General features: G+C 46.8%; 1 protein-coding gene across 1 annotated transcript in view; it reads right to left on the bottom strand.

Moving 5' to 3' along the window:
* Positions 1 to 12,540, bottom strand: part of MCF2 (MCF.2 cell line derived transforming sequence) — a 103,892-nt gene extending 91,352 nt beyond the window's left edge. The window contains exon 1 of the mRNA XM_027609467.1: positions 12,435 to 12,540. Within this exon, the coding sequence (XP_027465268.1) occupies positions 12,435 to 12,519 (85 nt within the window). The 5' untranslated portion in view covers positions 12,520 to 12,540. The remainder of the gene's footprint in view (positions 1 to 12,434) is intronic.
* Between the last annotated feature and the right edge of the window lie 1,023 nt (positions 12,541 to 13,563).

Genomic DNA, 13,563 nt, shown 5'->3' with positions numbered 1-13,563 from the left:
AATGAGGATCGATTTCTTAAATAATGTCCGTATTAGAATCTTCTGTTAAAAAAAAAAATCTCCCATTAATGTTCATTATTTTCCTAAGTAGAGGGAGGTGGTCTCAATATAAAATTGGGCCAGTCTTTATCAAGGAAATACAGAAAGATTAAATAAATTGTATGTACTGATTCAGACATAAGCAGTGTGAATAACTGTGTAAAGAATGCATCATTCTCGAAAACAACAGCTTCTCCATTGGTTTACTGAAAATATGAGCCCACTAAGACAAAACTGGACAAATGCTTTCTTCAGGCTGGAAAGATGCAGTAGCCTCTTTATGCTCTATGCAAGGGAAACGTTTAAATAACACAATAGACTGACTTCATATATTTTGTTTCCTGTACTCTTACATCAAAAATTTCATGATGAAATCATTTAAAAATAAACACATTCACATGTAAGCCATGTATCAGCATACGGGGTATGATCCGAGGTTGGTAAAATACCTAGATATATGTGGATTCTTTCATTGTTGTTCTCACCAGTTAGCAATAAGCTCCCTGAAGGCAGGGATTTTTGTCTGTTTTGTTGACTGAAATATCCCAACAGTGTCTAGCCCATAGGAGGTGATCAATTATTGAACTGAACTGAACTGAATTGATATATCTGTGTCCATAGAAAATTTCCTATGGCCACAGACCTGAACTGTTAGTTGTGTTTTCTTCCAGAGAGTAGGACTGGGCTAGGCACAAAGGTGACTTTCATTTATTAGTTTATGGGCATGTGTTGTTTAGATGTTTTACAAAGATCATATATAAATAACATAATTTAAACAGGGGCACCTGGCTGGCTCAGTCAGTGGAGCCTGCAACTCTTGATCTCGGGGTTGTGAGCTCCAATCCCACACTGGGTGTAGAAGTTACTTAAAAAATAAAACCTTGAGAAAAAAATTTTTAATTAAAAATAAACAGAAGAAGGGGCACCTGGATGGCTCAGTTGGTTAAGCGACTGCCTTCGGCTCAGGTCATGACCCCAGGGTCCTGGGATCGAGCCCCGCATCGGGCTCCCTGCTCCGCAGGAAGCCTGCTTCTCCCTCTCCCACTCCCCCTGCTTGTGTTCCCTCTCTCGCTGTCTCTCTCTCTCTGTCAGTTAAATAAATAAATAAAATCTTTAAAAAAATAAATAAATAAAAAATAAACAGAAGAAAATGGAAAAATAAAAGATACTTCTTTCCAAAAGCAAGCAAACAAAACCACTCCATCCACAGGGAAAAATGAGTACCTAAGGCACTCGGCCAGGAGGAGAGAGAGCTAAAGAGAAGAAAAGCAAGGAGAGAAAGGGATGAAGGGCTAAAAAGTACCTGAGGAAAATGAGGTGCAGCAGGTGGGAAGGGACGGGGGAAGACCTCCACCCAAGAGCTTGCTGCCCCAGGCTGCTGGGCCTGGCCTAGTCTAGGTCTTCAGCAGGTGTTTATTTCTGAGCAAGGCTCTGGAGCTTTGCCACCCTCCTCCCCCACTTCAGATTAAAAACCACCCAATGGAGACAGTGGGTTTTCCTAATACAACAGCATCATGAATTCGTTACTCGTTACCCAATACGTGGAGGGAAATTTTCAGAGGGACTAAATCATTCCAGAAAGAGAACTACACATAGGAGGTGATTTACTCTAAGTCAAAATAGGGACAAATCCATGTTTTTTCCTTCTTCAAGCAACAGCAGAGCTGGCCTAAGCTTACCTGTGTAGGCCCTGCGATCTATTTTCCTAAAAGACTTCTCCTGCCACAGGGATGGGGATCACACATTTGACTGACAAATGGTCTTGTCCAGCCCGGAAAGGTCTTTACAGATTCCTAGTAAATGTGCTATCAAAATGCGTGCCTCTCATTTGCCCCGATGTTGTCCCATCCTGATCCCACACAGACTCGCATACCGGACGCTGAACCACAAACACTAAGTCAATTGAGTTAGTGATCATAGTTCACTGTTTTTGTCTTCATTTGTGCTTTTGTTTTTCCTTGGAAAAACTCTTGTGGATATTTACATTTTGCCTCTTAAGCTTTTAGCAGGGTCTCTAGAATAAACCTCCTAATAGGAATGAGTTAATACATTGCAATCCTTCTACACTTATGAAAAACTACAGATGAATAACCACCCCAAATGAGCGCTGAGGGGCCAGCATGCACCACTTGTAAATAATTCCCAAATACCTCAAACGTGAATACCCCATATTTAGGAAAATCTCAATTGGTACAACTATAAACGTGAAGATCAGACACTCCCTAAACTGATCTACAAATTCAATGCGACTCCCGGCAAAATCCCAGCTATTTTTTTTTTTTTTATGCAGAAAACAACAAGCTAATCCTAAAATTAACATGGAAACGCAAGGGTCCCAGAATAGCAATGACAATCTTGAAAAAGAAGAACAAAGTTGGAAAATTCACACTTTCTGATTTCACATTTTCGTATGACGACTACAGCAATCAAGACAGCGGTATACGTACATGACAGACTTAGGAGTAGGTCAGTGGGATTAAACTGAGTCCACAAATAAACCCTTACATTACGGTCAACTGATTTTAAGCCAGGGTACTAAGACATTTCAGTGGGAAAGAATATTCTTTTAACAAACGGTGCTAGGAACACCTGGATATATGTACACACAAAAGAAGAAACCCCTAACTCACATATAGTGCACAAAAATCAACGCAAAATGGATCAGACCTAAATATAAGAACTGAAAGTATAAAACTCCAATGAAAACATAGGTGTAGGGACACCTGGGTGGCTCAGTTGGTTGAGCAACTGCCTTCGGCTCACGTCATGATCCCGGGGTCCTGGGATCGAGCCCCGCATCGGGCTCTCTTCTCAGTGGGGAGTCTGCTTCTCCCTCTCCCTCTGCTCATGCTCTCTCTCACACTTGCTCACTCTCTCTCTCAAATAAATAGATAAAATCTTTAAAAAAAAAATAGGTGTGATTTTGTGACCTTGCATTAGGCCAGTGTTTCTTACACAGGACACCAAAAGCTCAGGAGACATGAGTCAAAACTAAGCCAACAAGTACATAAAAAGGTGCTCAACAGTAACTAATCATCTGGGAAATGCGAATCCAAACCACAGTGAGCTATCCATCCCCTCGCACAGTCAGGACGGCGATTACCAAAAAGACAAGAAATAACAAGTACTGGGGAGGATGCAGAGGAAAGGGAGCTTTTGTGTGCTGTTGGTGGGAATGCAAACTGCAGTGGCCACTATGGAAAACAGAATGGAGGTTCCTCAACAAATTAAAAATAGAACAACCATAAGATCCAGCAATTCTACTTCTGGGTATCTACCTGAAGAAGACAAAACACGAACTCAAAAAGATATCTGCACCCCATTTTCATGACAAGAGCCAAGATATGGATGCCACTTAAGTGTCCATCCACAAATGAATGGATAAAGAAAATGTGGTGTACATATATATCATGGAATAAATTCAGCCATAAAAAGGGAATGCTGCCATTTGTAACAACATGGATGGACCTCGAGGGCATTAAGATGATCTCACTTATAAGCAGAATCTTAAAAAAAAAAAAAAAGCCAGCTCATAGATACAGAGAACAGATTGGTGGTTGCCAGAGGTCGGGGCGGGGGCGGGGGGAGGAGGGAGTGCATAGTATAACAGGTGTCAAAATATACAAACTTCCAGTTACAAAATAAATAAGTCATGGGGATCTAATGTATAGCATGGTGACTATAATTAATAATACTGTATTGCATATTTTAAAGTTGCTAAGAGAGTAAATTTTAAAAGATCTCATCATAATAAGATTTTGTAAACTATGTGTGGTGACTGATGTTAACTAGAGTGATCGTGATCATTTTGCAATATATACAAACATCGAATGTTATAGACCTGAAACGAATAATGTTATATGTCAATTATACCTCAATAAAAAACGAATTGAAAACAGACTCAAAACAGAAAAAGAGAAAAAGGGAAATTTGACTTCAAAGTTAAAAATGTTTTGTGCTTCAAATGAAAGCATCAAGAAAATGAAAAGACAGCCCAGAAAATAGGAGAAAATATTTACAAATCAAATATCTGGTAAGGATTTTGAATAAGGACTATAGAAAGAACTCTTATAAACAGTAAAAAAACAAAAACAAAAAAAAAACGAATAGCCCAATTTAAAAATGGGCAAAGAATCTGCATTGACGTTTCCCAAAGAAGATATACAAATGGCTAATAAGCACATGAAAAGGTGCTCAACATCACTAGTCATCAGGGAAATGCAAATCAAAACCACAATGAGAAACCACTTCACACCCACAGGGATGGCTAGAATCAAAAAGACAAGATTAACAAGTCCTGGGAAGAAGAAATTGGAACCCTCACGCAGGGTTGGCTGGAATGTAAAATGTTACAGCCGCTTTGGAAAACCGTCTAGGAAACTACTCAAGAGATTAAAAACACACCCACTCTATGACCTGGAAATTCCACTCCTAGATATATGCTGAAGAGAAATGAAAACATATGTCCACACAAAAACTTGTATAAGAATGTTCACAACAATATTATTCACGACAGCCAAAAAGGTGGAAACTCGGGGCGCCTGGGTGGCTCAGTCGGTGAAGCGTCTGCCTTCGGCTCAGGTCATGATCCCAGGGTCCAGGGATCGAGTCTCGCTTCAGGCTCCCTGCTCAGTGGGGAGCCTGCTTCTCCCTCTCCCTCTCCCTCTCCCTCTCCCTCTGCTGCTCCCCCTGCTTGTGCTCTCTCTGTGTCAAATAAATAAAAATCTTAAAAAAAAAAAGTGGAAATTCAAATGTCCATCAACTGAAGAACAGATCATTAAAATATAGTGTATCTCCATACAACGCAGTAATATTCAGCCATATAAAAGAATGAAATGACGATCCATGCTACAACACGGATGAATCTTTAAACGTTATGCTAAGAGAAAGAAGCCAGCAACAAGAGATCACATATTATATGATTCTATTTCTCTGAAATGTCCGGGATAGACACGTCTAGAGAGGTAGAAAGCATTGTATAGCATTGGCTACTTGGTGCTGGTGGGAAGAGCTGCGGGGAGGAAACGGGGAGTGCCACGTTTCTTTTTGGGGTGCTAGGAATGTTCTAAGCTTCTGGTAATCATTGCACAAGTCTGTGATTATACTAAAAAGCACTGAAATGTATACTTTAAATAGGTTAATTGCATGGTATGTGAATTATATCTCAATAAAGCTGTTTAAAAAAAGAAACTTGAATGAGATCCTGGTTCTCTTACATGGCTCTCTTGTTAACAAAACTCCTTTCTGGGGCACCTGGGTGGCTCAGTCGTTAAGCGTCTGCCTTCGGCTCAGGTCATGATCCCAGGGTCCTGGGATCGAGTCCTGCATCAGGCTCCCCGCTCCGCTGGAAGCCTGCTTCTCCCTCTCCCACTCCCCCTGCATGTGTTCCCTCTCTCACTGTCTCTCTCTGTGTGTCAAATAAATAAATAAAATCTTAAAAAAAAAAACTCTTTTCTGCTCCTCCTTGCTAGGAATTGACCTTGTTCCCTTTTCAAAATAATCCAAAAAAAAAACAAAAAACAAAAACCCCAAATCATGCAAAAATTTATCTGAAAACAGAGTAGACACATCTCCATAAAGTTTTTTTTTTTAAGATTTTATTTATTTTGACAGAGAGAGAGAGACACAGCGAGAGCAGGAACACAAGCAGTGGGAGTGGCAGAGGGAGAAGCAGGCTTCCTGCGGAGCACGGAGCCCGATGCGGGGCTCGATCCCAGGACCCTGGGATCATGACCTGAGCCGAAGGTAGACGCTTAACGACTGAGCCACCCAGGCGCCCCTCCATAGAGTTTCTTGAACGTAACTTTCCAGAGACAGAATACACATATGTAAACTCTAAGTGTGGCTAAAAAGTCTGCTTTCCCAGAATCTGCAGGGTTAACAGCCAACTTCACTTCTTCATGGCAGAGACGACAATATCATCACGAAATATTTGAAAGAAAGTCAAAGAGAAGATACTCGATCCTTAAGAGTACATTTCAGGATATTAAAATGCCACTGTGCTATCTGGGGTACCTTGGAAAACCACGACTCAACTATTAGCTAAGCCCCAAACTTTATTGTGAGTGTAAAGTGGTCCTTCTTCCCAATATGCCATCAGCCTTTGGTTTTTCCATTAAAATACAATTTTTTAAAGAAAATCATACCACGTATTGAAAATGACAGGAGATAAATGAATAAAGGTCTTCTCCATTGGAAAGCAAGAGTGGCTGCTTAATATTTCTACTGGAGGAAGAATAAGATGGGAAGGGATTCATCTGCGGCATGAATTTAAACCACAAAACACTCAAGTACGGATGTCGTGAAGCCAGAGAGGAGGACCGGTTACCACTGAAGCCGTGGTTCCTCTCACTGGAGAGCTTGGAACACAAGCCCTCTTCTTCACCCCGAGGCATAGATTACACTGGTTCCAGACCATGAGCAAAGGAACATGATGGTCAAAGTGACCTGTGAGCCGATCTGACAGCACAAACATTTGAACAACAAACCACAGAAATGCTTTGTCTTTTGAAGCACAGCTTCTTCTCTGTGCTTTCCGTCCTCCTCACGTAAATGTTGCTCTGGGGAGAGGTCATCTGCAAGCCTTCACAGTGGGCCACAAACAACGGTCTCTTCTGACTGATCTTTTCTCTCTCTGTACTCACTCCACCAGGCTTTAAATACCACCCAGAAGTCTGATGGCGCCCCAGTCCGTATCCCCATCCAAAATCCCTTCCTTAAACGCCAGATTCCTTCCTATATCCAATTGCCCACTTGACACCTCCACATGGATATCTAATAGGCACCTCAAAGTTAACAGGTCCCAAACCACACTCCAGCTCCTCGTGATTTTTCCCACAGACCTGCTCCTTCTGCACGCATCTCAGTCTGCACTGATGACAATTCCTGCCATCCTGTTGCTCGAGCTAAAATTCTTAGAGCCAATCCCTGACTCTTCCGCTTTCTCTCATACCTTAAAACCAAACCATTAGCAAATCCTTTTGGCTCTCCCTTCAAAATATTTCCAGAATCTGAGCACCTCCGTTACTACCTCTCTGGCTCAAGCCAACATTATCAATGCTAATTGGTCTCCCTGCTTCGGCCTCTGTCGTACTTTTGGCCTATTCTCCACACAGCACCCAGAGGGACAGAAGTCACTCCTTTGCTCGGCACCTTCCTAGAGCTCCTCAGCTGACTCAGGGTAAAAGACAAACTCCTTACCAAGTCCTATATGATCCAGACCCGTTACCTTTCTCACTTCATCTCTGTCTCTGTCCCTCACTGTCTCTGTCTGTATCTCTCTCTCTCCATCTCTGTCTCTCTCTCTCACACACACACACACGCACGCACACACACAGCAATGCAAACACACTGCTTCAACTTGTCAGTATTCTCTCCTCTTGGGGCCTTTACACACCCACTGTCCCTTTGCCTGGAACACCGCTGAGGATTCACTTCCTCACCTCCGTTAGGTCTTCGCTCAATGTCACCTTGTTGGTGCCCCCACCTTGTTGGTGCCAGAAGGAGCCAGCCTGTCAGATCCTTACTCCTGTCAGACATATACAATGAGGGGATGGTTTGGGTGAAAAATAAATAGTAGGAAGTGTTGTGATGCTGGCCTCTCGCCAGGAGTTAACTGCCTCCAGGACAAGCCCCTGGCAGCAACAGAAAGGGGAAATTCACCTTGGCACCAGTCAGATAGCAGGCCTCTCCCCTTAAGGGGCTTACCTGGGCTTCTGCCCTGGGCCAGGTGAGGTGCAGCTTTCTCACTGAGCCTTCAGAGGGTACTTGTTTGAGAAGATGCTAGATTAGGGACACTTGCAAAAAAAAAAAAAAAATATATATATATATATATATATATATATATATATATATATATATATAGAATAGGGACACTTGCTTTCCTTGGGGGCAACTTCTAAGACTGCCATGCCTCCTCCGCCAAGTGCTTACAGGCACGCCTGAGAAATGCAATGGGGAAAATGCATCTTGATTTCCTGATAGATTTTTTTAAACATTTATTTATTTATTTGAGAGAGAGCGGGGTGGGGGAAGGCGAGCAGAGGGAGAGGGAGAGAATCCCATCAGACTACCCGTTGAAGGGGGGGGGCTCGATCTCACGACCCTGAGATCATGACCTGAGTTGGACGCTTAACCGACTGAGCCACCCAGGCGCCCCCCCCCCGATAGATTTTGAACAAACTTCATTTGTTTTACAAGACACTAAAATATTACAATTTCACATACTGTGGTATCTTCACTTACAGGAGAAACATAGGTTTTACTGATAGCTTATTTAACATCATCAACCATCTAAAACACAACTAAGAAGTAGAAAAACAGAAAATAAAAGGCTTTTATGCAATCAGGATAGCACAGAGTCCATGTGCTGAAGTTCATATACAGGAGTAGAAGTAGACCCCTCATGGCCCTACTTGTGGTCTACTTATTCATATTTTGCAGACGATTCTAACCGGTTATCTCCATGCCCAGCTCATAGCAACACATTAGAAGGAGCAAGGGCAGAGGGGCCCGAAGATTAGGCACGAACTGCTGGTTGGCAGAAACAGTTAAAACAACAGCATCTAGAAACACAGCTAACAGGCGCCTGGGTGGCTCAGTCGTTAAGCATCTGCCTTCGGCTTGGATTGTGATCCCAAGGTCCTGGGATTGAGCCCCGCATCGGACTCCCTGCTCAGCGGGAAGCCTGCTTCTCCCTCTCCCTCTCCCACTCCCCCTGCCTGTGCTCCTGCTTTTGCTCTCTCTCTCTCTGTGTCAAATAATTAAAAAAAAAAAAAAAAGAAAAGAAAAGAAACGACAGCTAACGGAGAGGGGATATATGAAAAGATTAGAAAAACAGGCTTTACAAATTAAGAGGCAGAACAATCTGTGCCCAATTCAATGTAGGGACAAACAGCCCTCCAGACTTTAGGAGCCTTTGAGGCAACACTATATACGGCACATTGAAATAACTAATGTTATTATGAGGATAATCTTGAATCATCAAGAAAAGATGCAATTATTACCAGGTTCAGGAGTCAGCTGAGGAAATATTCTTTCTGAAAAGCTTCCCACCCAAAATGGTTACAGATTTGGGGACAGAGGATGGGGGGAGGAGGTGATTGAGCCCCACAGTGCTAAACCTCAGTGACCCTGAAAAATCAGTTATATGGAGCAACTCAGAGCACAGTGCTGCCTGGTAAATTACTCCCCGTCAGGGGAATACACTTGTACACCATATACCACACGTATAATGAATAATTAACTCCTGTTGTGATTTATACGTCTTCTGGAGCTGAACTTTTACAAAATAAACCTTGCAGTGAACAGGTTTTCACAACTACTTATCTGAGTTATCTGAGGTTACCTTAGATCAGTATAGTTTGCATTCTTTTGTCCTGTAAGGAATGTAAAACACTTCTTTTTTTTTTTCCTTTTTTTTCTTCCCATCATCAGGTAAGGAGAGTGTGAGGGGGGAAAAAAAACCTTTATCTGGGGGCAAGTTCAAAAGGTAGTTTTATAATAAATGTGGGCTACTTCTATGCTAGACTTTCTGAGTTATCAAAATAACCCATCTCATAGGTCCATTTGAGGAAAGAGCTTCAATGAACTTCAGTGACAGGATGGATGCCCGAGGTGAGAGTAAGGAAGATTCCCTTCTTCCCAGCTCCAGGCCTACGGGTCAGCTCTCTCTGAATGTTCCACAGAAACCACATACCCAAAGTTGAACCCAAAATATGCTCGTCTTCCTCCACCCAGTCACCCTAACCAGAAACCTGGAATTAACCCAGTCTCCTTCCCTGTCCCTCAAACCTCACGACCAGGCACCAAGTCAAATCTCTTCTACTCTCTCAATTCCCCAAACTTGTCCTCCTCACCCAGGTCCCAGAACAAGTCAAGTCCGGGCCTTCACGCAGACTTACTCAGCCTTCTACGGATGCCTTCTACCTGGCCGCCCTACTTCCGGGCTCCCTCTCTACTGCAGTCCACACGCTGTGGCCTCCGCGCAAACGCCAGAGCGAGAGTCATAAAAACAAGAAGCCCCACCGGGCACTGCCACTGTTGACCATGGTGCACATTGTCCACTGTACAACCCTAGCAAGGGCATTGTTCATGATGCAGTCAGTGTGAATGAAGCCCCCAAAGGTTGTGCAGTGCACAAGCTGTACAACCACATGCAGCAACCTTGCTGGATTCCTCTGCTTCCTCCATTGGCTCCCCATTGCTACACAAATAAAGTAAAGCCTTTTAGGATGCACTGCAAGACTCTGCCTGACCCAGTCCCTCCCTACCTCTGCAAACTTCTCTCTCTCGTACTGTCTACGCTTTCTACTCCAATCATTAAAAAACAAAACAACCCCCCAAACCTACTATGCTGCTTCCTTTCTGCTTATTTTTGTTAACTCTTAGTTCCTTTGCCTAGAATACCCCTCTCCCTACCTATCCCCACCACACTCCATCCCCTATCCCCAATCCACCGGGAAGTGGGTCTACCCTGAAGACTCAAAAAGAGGCAACCATTTCCTCTCTGGCGGCCCCCCCCCCCAGCAGATACTGCACAAGCACGTGTAATTCAGTTTATTACACGGTACCATTTTCCTAGTAGTGAGTAGTTTATAAATGATCATTATTGAACAATCTTTCAGAAAGTTCTGCACCACAATGAAAAGCTTTGTAAACATATTTTTAAAATATGTGAATATTTTTTAAATATATGAACTACATGTGAAACCCTTTGCACATGTAAAATGATTGTACTGTGGCATGTGTTTAACAGCCTGGGTACACACCACTTCCAGGACACTTTGTCGGTGCGTAAGGTGGAAGACGTGACTGCTAAAAAAGGCTGAAAGGCAGAAAACTACTGCAAGTCCATGTAAAAAACAGCCACATGCAGGAGCCTTCACAACTTTGGAAAGGATGAAACTTCACGAACTATAGGAATAAGTCACTGGCTGTAGAAATGTCAGCTTGTATTTCATAGCATAGCTAACTTAATTTCTGTGATAAAGCATACATATCTCCTACGGAGGTTTTTTTGTTTGGTTTAGTTTTTTTGTTTTTGTTTTTGTTTTTTTTTGGAACCCTCAGGAAGATGCAGAGGGTAAATGAGAACAAGGCACAAAGTACCTTCCACTTTCACTGAGCTGCACACGATTTTGTGTGGCATCCAAAAACCATTTCAGTTGCTTAAGACCTGAAAGAGTTTGTGTCCCATCACCACACTCCCCCTTAATGATTTATTACATATACAGAGAAAATACTACTGACCACCTCCAAAACCAAACAGGCAAGACCAGCAAGTTCTGTGTTACGAAGATGCACAGACGGCTCCGGTGCATGGCCTCCTTTGGATTCGTGGATGATCCGGAATAAGGAGGAATATTTGGAACGTGTGTTGTGGCTACGTGCTTTGCAGAAAACCGCCAACTCTGTTTTTCGGATGCCAAAACTCCCCTTGCAGGGCTGAGCATCTGCTCAACCAAAACCACAACGAGAGCGGAGGAAGACACGTCCATCAACAGCGGTACCTCGGGGACCTGTCTGAAAAGCCCCGGCTGAACTTAGGGTCCCAGAGTTGCACCCTGTTCGCGGGGTGCCCCAGCGCCCCAGTCTGCACGGTCCCACGGGAACGCAGCTCCTCAAGAGCCCCGGAGCCTGGCAGCTCCGACGAGGTAAACGCGGGTGCCTCGCAGCCGCCCGGTGCTTCAGGTCCACGTGACGCCGCTCACACCCCTTTCCCAAACCGCCGCAGCGGCCCTGAAAGTTCTGTGAATTTGTTGGCTTTCTTGTTTGTCCTGTCAGACAAACAAAAACTTCTGCCTTTGTAGCGAGGACCCCAGGAGGCAGGAAGCTCGCGGACCCAGCCGGAAAGATGCACGGCTCTGGGGGAAAGCCCCAGCGGCGGCCGCCCCGTTTCTCCACCCCTCCTCCAACTGCGGGTCTCGGATTCCAGCGCCTTTTTGGACTCGGTTTCCCCCGCACGTGTTGCTCACCCCCCCGCCCGCCCCGCTTTCCCGGCCTTCAGGGACTATTCGAAGGGAAGTGCAGCCCGGGGGGAGGCCGGCTTCTGGTCGGCGGGATGAGGACTGGGAAGAAGCCGTCCGGCCCCACCTGTCCGGTGCCACACGGTAGCGCGCGGGCCGGTGGAGGTGGGGGGGGAGGCTACTCCGGCCCCGCAGCGGCGGACACCTCCCCGCACCGCCGCCCGCCCGCAGCGCCGCGGCCGGCCCGAGGAACAACGGCCGCTGGCGGCCGGGGGCGCCCCTGCAGTGGGGAAGGGGGTGCGGGGTGCGAGCGCAAACAAAGTGTGCCCGCCTGCCGGCCGGGCTGGAACCGCAGCGGTGAGCGGAGGCGCGGGCCAGCCGGGCGGGAGCCGAGACCGCCGGGGCGGCGTGCGCGGGGAGGGCACTTACCTGCGATGAAGACCGCTTGCAGGAGGCAGAGGTAGTTCTGGCCGTACTTCTCGGAAATCCTCACGCGCTGCAGGGCCATGGCCATGTCCACCTGCAGAGGGATGGCCTGGGCGGCCGGCACGAACGTGTAGCCGTCCTGGCTCGGGGGCGGGCCCGGGGTCGCGCCGCACGGCCCGGGGGCCTGGGGCGCCGAGGCCTGGCGCGCGTCCCGGGCCGCCAGCGTGGGCGAGCCCAGGTGAGGCCCGGAGCCGGCCGCCGCCATCCGCACGCCGTAGTCCGGGACGGGACCACCGAACTCCGCCCCGCGTCCGCCCCGGCGCAACCAGGCAGAACCGGAGGGGTCCTGCCGCCGGCCGCGCTCGGCCCAGCCGCCCCGCCGCCGGGGCCTGCCCGCCCGAGCCCGCTCTTGGGGACCGAGGCGCCAGAGGCCGGAGCGCGCGCGCGCCCAGAGCCCGGAAACTTGCTGGGAGTTTGGGGCTCCAGGGCACTGCCTCTGACCGCCGCCGCCGCGAGGGCAACTCCTCCCGGGTGCGCACACACGCCCCCGCTTAGCTTCGCGGAGGCTGAGAGGAGGCGGGGGAGGTGGAGGAGGGACTCAAGTAGCCTAAAGGGAGAACCCCTGCAGAGACGCCCATTGTCAGGGGAGGGAAGGCTGGGCTAGGCTCGCACACGTGGTGGGAGGAGACGGCCGGCCTCGCACTCCCATAGCAACTCTTGCAAGTCTTGGCGGTTCCTCAGCATCCCGGCCGGCACCTGCCAGGCAAAGATTCGCCGCGCGGGGGCGTCGCTCGGTGCGCGCACAGACGGGTGGCCCTTTCGGGACGGCTGCCCTGGGGGGCGCCAGGAGACTAGCCCTGGATGGTCGGAAAGGGTCTGTGCTGAAGCCGGAATATGCCCTCCCCACCCCCAATGCAAACGCGCGCGCGCACACACACACACACACACACACACACACACACACACACACCACACCGATTTCTTGGGAATGCTAAGTCCCTTGCCGTCCAGATCCCTGATTCTCAAAACGCTGGGGTCCTAGGAAGCACCCGGTATAGACACCTGGGCTGCTATCCCTCAGGGACTTGGGAATCTGAACATGTCTTAAAGCACAAGAGTATAGAGCACAAGA

Source organism: Zalophus californianus, chromosome X (assembly GCF_009762305.2).
Source record: "Zalophus californianus isolate mZalCal1 chromosome X, mZalCal1.pri.v2, whole genome shotgun sequence".
NCBI lineage: Eukaryota > Metazoa > Chordata > Mammalia > Carnivora > Otariidae > Zalophus > Zalophus californianus.
This window is presented reverse-complemented; position numbering and strand designations above follow the sequence as displayed.